This window comes from Cryptomeria japonica, chromosome 10 (assembly GCF_030272615.1).
Source record: "Cryptomeria japonica chromosome 10, Sugi_1.0, whole genome shotgun sequence".
Lineage (NCBI taxonomy): Eukaryota > Viridiplantae > Streptophyta > Pinopsida > Cupressales > Cupressaceae > Cryptomeria > Cryptomeria japonica.
Window position 1 is genome coordinate 850,411,515 of NC_081414.1, and position 10,462 is coordinate 850,421,976.

The 10,462-nt window shown below is 36.1% G+C and overlaps 1 protein-coding gene across 1 annotated transcript; it reads left to right on the forward strand.

Moving 5' to 3' along the window:
- The first annotated feature begins 5,077 nt into the window (after positions 1–5,077).
- LOC131065170 (cold-responsive protein kinase 1-like) lies at positions 5,078–8,421 on the forward strand. The gene is made up of 6 exons (XM_057999606.2): positions 5,078–5,426; positions 7,027–7,154; positions 7,234–7,447; positions 7,542–7,773; positions 7,861–8,011; positions 8,107–8,421. Exons 1-6 carry the CDS (start codon positions 5,078–5,080, stop codon positions 8,419–8,421), a joined length of 1,389 nt encoding a protein of 462 aa, XP_057855589.2.
- The last annotated feature ends 2,041 nt before the right edge of the window (positions 8,422–10,462 follow it).

A 10,462-nucleotide genomic window follows, 5' to 3' on the forward strand; every position in this document is an offset into this window, starting at 1 on the left:
AAATCCAATAAGGATGTACTGCTCAAATTAGCATCTTTCTATGCTGGATTCAGTACCGATGTAGTTCTGTTTGTCTTCACAAAAACCTTCCTTCAACCTTCAAATGATGTTTGCATGTATAACTCTACTTATTCTCGCATATATCTTCACACAATCCTTTTTCGCATTCCACATCCGATCTTACAAATAAGATCTTACATTTATATCATAACCTAGGACCAATTTTAGTAGTTCGGCTCTAAAAGATATTACAATAAAATCAATTTACAAATAAAACAATATCCGATGCAATACCGATTCAACATGTCGGCTTGATGCATTTACAACAATAATAAATCATCTCCATAGCGTGTCATGCTGATCTGGAATAGATAATCCTGTCAGTGTATAACCTCCACCTATTTGTCGATAACAACAAATATGCAAATACGAATATACCAATAAAAAAATCTTAAAGACAAAGTGTCCAAATGATGTCATCGACATAACTAGGTGTTCTCCATGCCATTCTGAGTGCCGGTGAACATTATATCCTACCGGTGTACCGGATACCGGTGACTGTACATAAATCATTTGTTTGCCAGTGAATGTTGCTGATTCTCCAAAGTGAAAGAGTTGATAAGTGTTAGCAGGTGTTGACATCAATGACAAAACCATACCAAAATACCAACAATCTTCCCCTTTGGCATTGATGGCAACACAAGATGGAAAAACCATCAAAGTGCCAAAACAAAAATGCCATATACCAAAAACCAACAATTTCCAAAATATAAGTAATCTCTCCCAAAGTAACAATCTCTCCCCCTGAGAGTGACATGTGTCTTTCTTCTGTTTTTCCATATACCAATCTCTCCCCTTTTGACATCAAATGCCAAAGTTATTACAAAACCAAGTTCATATATAAAATACCAACCGATTTAGTATACCCACTACTCCCCCTAAGAAGTAGCTTACATCTGTAATCTCACCTTGTCATACTTGGACATGCCTCTAATGGTTGAGAAAGTAGAAAACTTATTTTTCTCAGCCCTACTTGAAAGAATTTATAAGAAGCTTGTGGGATGGAAAGGAGCCCTCCTTAGGAATGTAGGTGTAATGTCACCAAAATATAATGGTGGGTGAAAGATGTGTGAATGAGAGATCAAGAGGAAAACTACCCTTTCCCTCCAAGGAGAGATGAGAGTTTCACTACGGATTTCCCTTCAAATACTTTTCATGCATTACATTGCAAGAGGGGGGCAAGGAATTCACTAGATTCAACCTCCAAAGAAGAAAATAGAATTCTAAATCAAATGAGAATGATAATTTAATCTCCTCTTCTATTTGAAATGGAAAGGAATTGATTGGATTATGTATAGAGACTAAGTGCAAAAGCATGACAAATAACTGATTATAACTTGAGATCGAAGCGTTGGATGAACCTGTGCACCTAGATTTGGCAGTAATATGTCGAGACGATGCTGCCCTACGAATTTGAGAAAAATTTATCCAAACTGTGCTGGGAATGTACATGGTCCTCAGAAAATTCCATGAAACAAAAAAGGGTTTTTATGCCTCTACAAATGGAGTCCAAATCCAAAAGTATAGTTGCGCACCTACAACCTACACACAAAAATGAGAGGAAAATGTGTTGGGATTTGGGGTTTGTCTTCAAGTCAAACCCCAGTTTTGGAATTAACCAAATGATGAAATAAAGTACTTGTAAGTGAATGTAAAAGAAAGACTAAAATGTAAATCACCTCAAGGGAGGTTGTAGACATAATGTAGGTAGGTTTATTTGTGTGGAATTGAATGTTGGAATGGATCTCCTCTTCAATGGTTGAATCCTTGACTTGAATGCAACACCTAGCCTTGAAGGGAGACTTGAGAATGCTCAATGCTAGAAAAGAATGCTTAAATGCTCTTGAATGCTTGAATGTGTGATCTCATGTATGTGTCTTATCACTTCTTCCACCTTTTGCCAAATGGGAGGGCGAACGTGACTTTAATACTTGTCAATTAGGGTTAATGAAACTAATTTTTGTCATAAGCCGACATCGGGGAAGTTTTCCCGCCCAATGCACAACCTTCAATGTAGACCTAGGAAGGGTCCTACCCCAAAATAAGGCAGGGACAAGGGAGCCATGCCCCTATCCTGCCCTTTTCTCCAGGGTAGAGTGCAGACAAGTTGGTGTGGAAGGCAAGGGAGAAGTAGTTTTGGGGGTTGAGTAGTTTTTGGTCTCCAATCAAGCTAGGTGATTCAATTTCGCATGTGTGAGGACCCTAATGTCATGGAGAATTGCTAAGTATATTCAAATAATTTTTTAATTTTTTTTTAAAATTACAAACATAAAATACACAAAAAAATATACTTTTTATTAGTTTACATCATTTTAAAATTCAAAACATACATCTCACTTTTTGTTGATTCAATTTAAAAAGTTGAATTAGCATTATTCATTTCCTTTATAAAAATGTGACACAACTTTGTAAGTTTACCCTTGAATAGTCCTATGACTAGTATTCCGGCTTTCACATCCAACATCATGGCTACTTCAACTCAAAATGTCATTCCTACAGCCATAGGTCATTCAGGAAATCTCTCTTCTTCATTTTATCCTCCATCCTTACCTATGTCTTTCATGAGTGTTTCTATTGTTCCTCAACCAATCAAGTAATAGGAAGGTAACGGGTCACAAATTGGTGTAAGTTTGTGCGTTGGAAAATGCGCTCTTAGAAACGGGGGCCCATTTTTGCTTTGGGCCCCCGAGGCAAAAAGTAACGGGGGCCCGAGGTGAAACTAAACAAACCCCCGTTTTGTTCTCAAACAGGGGCCTGCTTGAAAATGAAACAGGGTCCCATTTTTAAAAAATAGGCCTCCATTTTTTAAATCTGATTTTATCCATTTATTTCGAGTGCATTTTGTCATTTTTGGACAAAAATGGTAATTTTAGGAATGGGCCCCCTTGGGCCTATTTTGTGGAAGTTGATTTCACAACCCACCACTTGCCTCATGATTAGGTCCAAGATAGGCTAGGGATGGCCACACTTGAGATATGTAGTTGCAAATTCAAATATCCATGAACGAAAGCACAAATATGAACTTCTGAAATAGTTTATATGCCTCTAATTAGAGAATTTTTATACAAAATTAAAACCCATTTCAGATTATAATGTATAGATTCTAAATATGTAATTATTTTTAAAAATTGATTATTTTAACTATTTTTCATTTAATTTATACTAAATCACGTCCATAAACTTGAAATATTAACTAATTTTGTTAATTTAATAACTTTTTTAAATTTTACTGAATTTTGAAAAAACAATTATATGTCATCAATCTACACAAAATTATTTTCTATTTATAAATAATAAAAATAAAAAAATGTTAAGTTTATGTCAAATTATGTGGGACTTACATGTCAAAGTTTTAAAAAGATAATTACAGTCATTAAAAAACTAATTAAAAAATATATATTAAAAAAAAATACAAAAAAATATGCTCACCAATCTTTAGTGTGTTACAAACCATTTCCCAAAATGGTTTGAGAAAATATTTTTAATTGTGTAAAAAAGTGTGGGTCATACACACGCATGGTATGGTCCCGAAACAAACATTTTTAGAACATAGTTTTTATAAATCTATTCAAAAAGTTATTTTTTATTATGTGGGTATTAAAATAAATTACATATTTAGAAAGTAGAATCAGAGGGATATCTTTAATATTCATGACTTATTCCAAGATTCAATCTCCAAGTGTTTCTAAATTTAAGCTCAAATGAGACAAAACCTGAAAAATCAGGGAAAACACTTCCACTTTTTGGCCAAAAAGTGGACTCATCTTCTTGCACTGACCCAATCACTGTGACACAAGGGGGGAATTCCTTCAACAACTTTATTCCTCCTTTAAGTATCCCTTTTCCTACCTAATCATCACCGATGCCTACTTATCATAAGGTCCCACCACCTTATTTTTAGTCCATGCCTTGTTTCAACAACATCACACCACCTTCTCAATCACCTATGTCTAACATCAATTCTTCTACCGAAATGACCATTAACAATCTTTCTCAAACTGTATCTTCCTTATAACAACAAATTGCTTCTATGAGTCAATCCAATTTTAGTGTTCCCACCTTTGATGTTGTGAGCCCACATTCTCTTTGTTGGTGTAAATAAATATTCATTTTGGATATTATTACACTTACTTAAGTTAACTTAGGATAATGCATCTCTTCGTAGTTTGGATTTGAGACACTTAGAGAAGTGTGCACATAGGGATAGAGTTTGTAGGAGAAATTCCACCTTTTGTGGTCTTATTTTGCTGTTACACTCCACATTCGGTGGGTCATCCACCTCTTGTGGAATATTATATTATTTCTCCTACCTACCCCTAGTATTTCTTACTTACCCTTGTTTCTCATTGAGCCACATGTCATATTTGTGTGCTCATACATCCATATGGCCTTGCTTATATAAGCAGGCCTATATTCATTGTATTGGTTAATCCAGTTGATTATTTGCATATTGATGAGAATACAGTTTGTTCTTGTCATTCTATTGTCTCTTTTTATGTTTTCATTGTGCCCTTGATCTTGGCAAAATCCTACATGGTATCAGAGCTATTCGGGCTTCATTGATTGGTTTTTGGAGACATCGTGGAAGGCTTCTATTTTTGGATTTGGGGATCTTCATTTTTTGGGGGCGTCATACAGCGATTTGGACATCATCGTTGAATCCGGGAGGCCGTTTCCATAAATTTTGACTATAAAGTTGACATATTTTGGTGAGTAAAATTTTTTCCCCATTTTGGCTATTATCGTACGGATTTTGGAATTTTTTTTTCAAAAAATTTATTTTTTGACAAAAAAAAAATTCAAAAAAATCAAAAAGCGATTAAAAAAAACAAAACTTTTTCAGTTATTTGGGGGTCTGCAGACCCCCCCGTACTCTGTCGTTTGCAGGTTGCGCCACCCGTACCATCCAGCCTCTGTCATGCCATGTACCTCCTGTCTGACGCTGGCAACTCATGCAGTCCTCACCATCCGGTAACAGCACTGGTCCTCTGGTACCCCATGTCGCCACGACAACGCCATGTACCTCGCCGCCGCCGCTAGCTACAAAGACCACCCAGTGGTAGCCTCGCACTCCCGTCTCCAGTGGCCTGCTCCCGCCTTCGGCGACCTCAACTCTCGGCCCACCGCGCCCGTCTACCTAGCACCGCCGCCAACCAGAACCTCCGGCACGGCCCAGTCACCGCCAGGCACCATGCGGAGCCCAGTTAGTTGTCGGGACCCTGCCACACTGCACATGCGCAGACCTCCATATGCACTACCAGAATGCCACGTCACTGCGCCACGTCATCTGTATGGTAGCACAATCATCTGCCCAGTCAGCAGTCCATACAGTACAGATGCCCAGTCAGCAGGGAGGCAAAGTTCTCGTGATAGTCATACAACCATCAAATTTAAGAGAGTGAATTACTGACATCAGCGCCACATCAGCAGCTTTTTAAAATTTTTTTGACCCCTCTCCATTGAGCTTTTCAATTTTGCAGTCCAGCTTTGAAAGGCCATATCTTGCTCATTTTTGCTCCTTTTTTGGTGCAATTTGTTTTGAAATGGGCTAAAATTTTGTGATCTTCATAGTGGTGTAGTTATTTTCTGATTTTGGTGCACAGGTTTTTCATAATTTTCAAATTCTCTCAGTTGTACCTGTCCAATCCTTAATTCTGCAACTTCAAAGGCCTCGTTTGAGCTCATATGACCTCCTTTTCAGGTGCCATTTTTTTTGAAAGTGCATGTTTTTTTTTCTACTTTCATAATATATGATCAGATTTTAGAGATTTTGAGTGTAAATTTTACTTTTAGATATTGGTCTTATTTGGCCTATTAGGTACTTGTAAATTGCTTGGATCTTAGTTAGATCTCTTGCATTATCAGTTTGAGTCTCTTTTGGCCTTATTGAGGTAGTTGTAAAATTGTAATCAGAAGTCCACTTTGCCATCTTTTGGAAGTGGCCCATTGTATACGCACTAATTATAAAGTGCCAAATCATCACATTTGGGGGGGGTTCTTTGATTGAGTGAATTTGGGGGGGTGTCTTGTGTGATTGTGCCTCTCTTTGTGCTCTTTCCATTTTTGTTGCAATGAGTCCTAATAAATTTCCACCTTTAACTCCACATAATTATGTAGCATGGAAAATTAAAGTATGGAGTAAATTAATGGAAAAGGGTCTCACACATTACATAGATAGAACCATAACAACACCACCTAATCCTAAGGCTGATCCAAATGCTCAATTAGAATGGCTCACAAATAATTCAATGGCTCTTGGAACCTTGCGCAAGTATGTATCAGATGACCTCATTTTTCACATTAAGAAGTGTAAAACAATCAAAGAGGCTTGGGATATGTTTCAGAAATTGTATGGTCAAGTTGATGAAATCAGAGGCTATCAGATTGACAATGAGCTCACCAACTTGGATCCCAAGAGTTTTGATACAATCCAAGATTATGTCACCAAAGGCAAATGAGCTAAGAGAAAAGCTTAAGGATTGTGGAATTGACAAAAAGGATGCTCAGTTGATATTCAACTTGTTGGATAAGCTTGCACCAGAATATGCAGCATTTGTGTCTAGCTTGCAAACTCATCGTTTGACAGTGCGGAGTTCTTATGTTATGCCTTCAATTGATGCTTTCATAGAAATGTTAATATTGGAACAATCTAAGTTGTTGAACATGGGGTTTCTCAAGTCTTCAAAGTCCAAGGCTTTGGTGGCTAATCAAGGGAATCAAGGAAGTCAAGGCAAAGATTCCAACAAGAAGAAGAAGCACTCTAAGTCTAAGCCACACAAGGAAAAAGGACAATCATCCTCTCCATCTCAAGGCAATTTTTCATCCTCTTCCAAGAAGGGGACACCACCTAAGAAGGATAAACCAACTTGTGCATATTGCAAGAAGAATGGTCATGATGAGCATTGATGCCACACAAAGCAAGTTGATGAGTTAACTAATCTTCTTAAGAAAAACAACATCGAACAGCGGATATTGAAGGAGCAACGGAACTCCGTGGGCCAGAAGATTTTGACTTCAAGATACTGAAAAAGGCAACTAACGATTTTGATCAAGCAAATAAGCTTGGAGAAGGAGGGTTTGGTGAAGTATTTAAGGTAAATTATTATTTATTTGCTGTCCATATTAGCCTTCTGTTTTGATGTATCCAAACGATGAGTTCCTTGATATTTGCAGGGTACGTTGAAAAGTGGCAAAGTTGTGGCTGTTAAGAAGCTGACATTAGGTCACTCTGCCCGTGCAATTTCTGAATTCGAAAGCGAAGTGAGACTCATTTCCAATGTTCATCACAGAAATCTTGTGCGTTTAGTCGGATGTTGCAGACAAGGCCAAGAAAGGCTCCTGATTTATGAGTACATGCCCAATACCAGCCTTGACAGAATATTATTTGGTTTGCTATTGCTGAACTTCCCTCATTTGTTTCTTTCTTCTGTTACAACAAATATGATAGGTTTTGAAAGTCTAGTGAATTGCCCTACATGTAGGAAAAAATAAAAGACTTCTGAGTTGGAAGGAAAGGTTCAACATTATCCTGGGCACTGCTCGTGGTCTGGCCTATCTCCATGAGGAATTCCATGTCTGTATCATCCATCGTGATATTAAATCAAGCAATATATTACTTGACAACAACTTTCAGGCGAAAATAGCAGATTTTGGGCTGGCAAGACTTCTTCCAAATGATAAAACTCATGTTAGCACAAGATTTGCAGGAACACTGTGAGGAAACTCCTACTTTATCTACTAATTTTTTTAATTCCAATGTTTTCAATGGAGACAGTAACACTATATTTTTGGATTTTGCAGAGGATACACAGCTCCTGAATACGCTAACCGTGGGCAATTAACAGAGAAAGCTGACACCTATAGCTTTGGTGTGGTGGTTCTTGAAATTGTCAGTGGTAGAAAAACCATTGACTTGAAGCAACCACCTCATATGCAGTATCTTCTTCAATGGGTATTTAAAAATTCTAATAATATTCTTTTTATCCTCTAATCCCACCATTCTCTCCCTTTAATATCTTGATTATTCGCTTAAAAAACTTTTGGCAGGTTTGGAGCCTATACGAAGATAACAAGGTTTTAGAGGTGGTAGAATGTGAAAAGGAGATGGAAGGGTATAGCGAAGAAGAGGTTTTAAGGGTGATAAACCTTGCGCTTCTATGCATACAAGCTTCCATCAGACAAAGACCATCAATGTCTGAGGTTGTGACAATACTGTTATCTAACGATGAGATTGAATTTCAAAAACTTCTACAACCATCATTTGTAGACATGGGTAACAAAGCAAATGGACAATGTTCCAATTCTGGCACATCTTCATCTCAACCTAATGCAACGATTACAGAATCCCTTAATGCTCTTTAAGAGTCATTATTTCTCTTGTTCATGGAAACATGGAGAGAAGCAAAGAAGGTTGGATTGTTAATTTCTAATCGATTATATAATTCCCCCTTCCTATTTTCAAATGGGATTTAAAATACTTCAATATATTTTTTCCCTTTCTATCTTGAAATATAATCATGAAATTTTTAAAAGGACACGTAACAAATTGAAACATCTTAGTGCTATTTTCAATATAGAAACTAGAATTAATTTTACAAAATAATAGCAGATTTTGTAAAGATTTAGGTTGTCTATGAAAATTCTACTGTTTATAAATAAAAACTTGTCTACACCATAAAATTTCATAAAGAAAATAATATTGAGAAAATGTGTTAGATTTCTTATATTAGAATAATTGTCATACTCATGTCTATAAGAACAAGATATGACATTGCAAATGAAATTGTACAAACATGAGCAGATGAATGTCCAAACAAGATAAAGAATGCTAATATAATGTAAATAAGGTTTTCAAATATCTGTATGAAACATTAGCTTATTGTAGATTTCAAAACAAAGGAAATAACAAAAGACAAACAATGTTAGAGAAATAAAGAACATTTTCACACACAATAATTTTTTATTTATTCGGAATAGATGAATTACATCTTATATCAATCAAGATCTTTCCCTAACTTCTTCACTCTCATTACAAGTTGCATTCAATCAACAAAAATATTTTCTATTTATAGAGCTCATAGCCCCTTAAAATTAACTATAATATGAGGCTAAAAATAGTAAGAACAACTATTAAAAGACTATTAACACGCACATTTTCATGCATAGCTTTCTAAACTACAATAACATTTTAACTACTCCACATGTACAACATCAATTCTTCTATGGTTCTTTACTAAATTGGGAGTTGAGGACTTTCTTTCTCCCCTCCCTTGTTCTTAGTTTCCTATTTCTTAGTTTTGGTGTGGTGCTCACTTATGCTCAATCTTGCTTTCGGGTTGAAGTTGTGGTTAGTGTCACTTTGGGGATTTTCTCTGGCTTTGCTAATATGTTGGGTTCTAACTATTTTGAGCCACTTCTGGATGTGATGGTTGGTGTGGTCATGGTTGTTCTGGTGTGAACTCTTACTATTTTCTCATTGCTTCTCTGACTATAGATGGCTATTTTGGTTTTTGTGTCTAGATGGTGGTTTTGACCAGACGATTGGTCATAGACAAAAAAAGGATGTTAATATGTATAAGTTGTTATCTTCTAGTCAAAGTGTTGTCCAATTTAACTTATTTTGAGTCAAGGTTCATAAACTTGTTTCAATTTTGTAATAGATGTTCTCTAGTTTATATATAGAGTAACAATCTTATCCTACTTGGAAATAACCTATATTTTGTGGCTTGTTCTTGTCTATGTTTTCATTCATCTATTGATATTTGTGGGCTTGTTCTCCAAGCCCAATTAATTATGGGTTTTGGTTTAGATATGTAACAAGTTGGAGCTCTTCCCCACTTAATTCAAGCAAAAACATTAGTTCTCCATTATACTCCCTCTTGATATTGAGCAAACTCGGAAGATGATCTCAAATATTTTAAAATTAGTTATTTGCAATGCAATGTGAACTTGTTGTATAAGATAACTCACTATGAGAAAATTCAAACCTCTGTAACTCACTGTGTAACATTTCCCCCTCATTCTCTAACATGGAGAAGGCTCATGACACTACAATATGTCAATTATAGCAAGTAGTCATCATCTACTTGAATCAAACATCCAAAATTCATTTGACCACTATCTCTCTTTCCATGCAAACACTTAGGCTTATACAGCCATTTGACCATATTTGTTACCTTTATCCAACTAGGTCCATCAATCCATGTCCATAATCAATTTTCATACAATCTTTCTTTGATTGTTCATTCTTGTGTTTCTTACAATATGATTCTTCATAGTGATGCTTCAAACCACAAATTGAACAAGGGTAAATATCCCAACAAAAAACAAAATTATGCCCTTGTTTGTGACAATGAGAATACTACATACACTCTATTCCTTGAGCTAATTTGCATAAACCTAT

What these genes read in the sequence shown, in the direction of transcription:
- LOC131065170 (XM_057999606.2), top strand. Translation starts at nt 5,078, where the DNA reads ATGTACCTCGCCGCCGCCGCTAGCTACAAAGACCACCCAGTGGTAGCC. An exon ending in GGTTTGGTGAAGTATTTAAG is followed by an intron (nt 7,155 to 7,233) that starts GTAAATTATTAT and finishes TGATATTTGCAG; the next exon opens with GGTACGTTGAAAAGTGGCAA. An exon ending in CCTTGACAGAATATTATTTG is followed by an intron (nt 7,448 to 7,541) that starts GTTTGCTATTGC and finishes CCCTACATGTAG; the next exon opens with GAAAAAATAAAAGACTTCTG.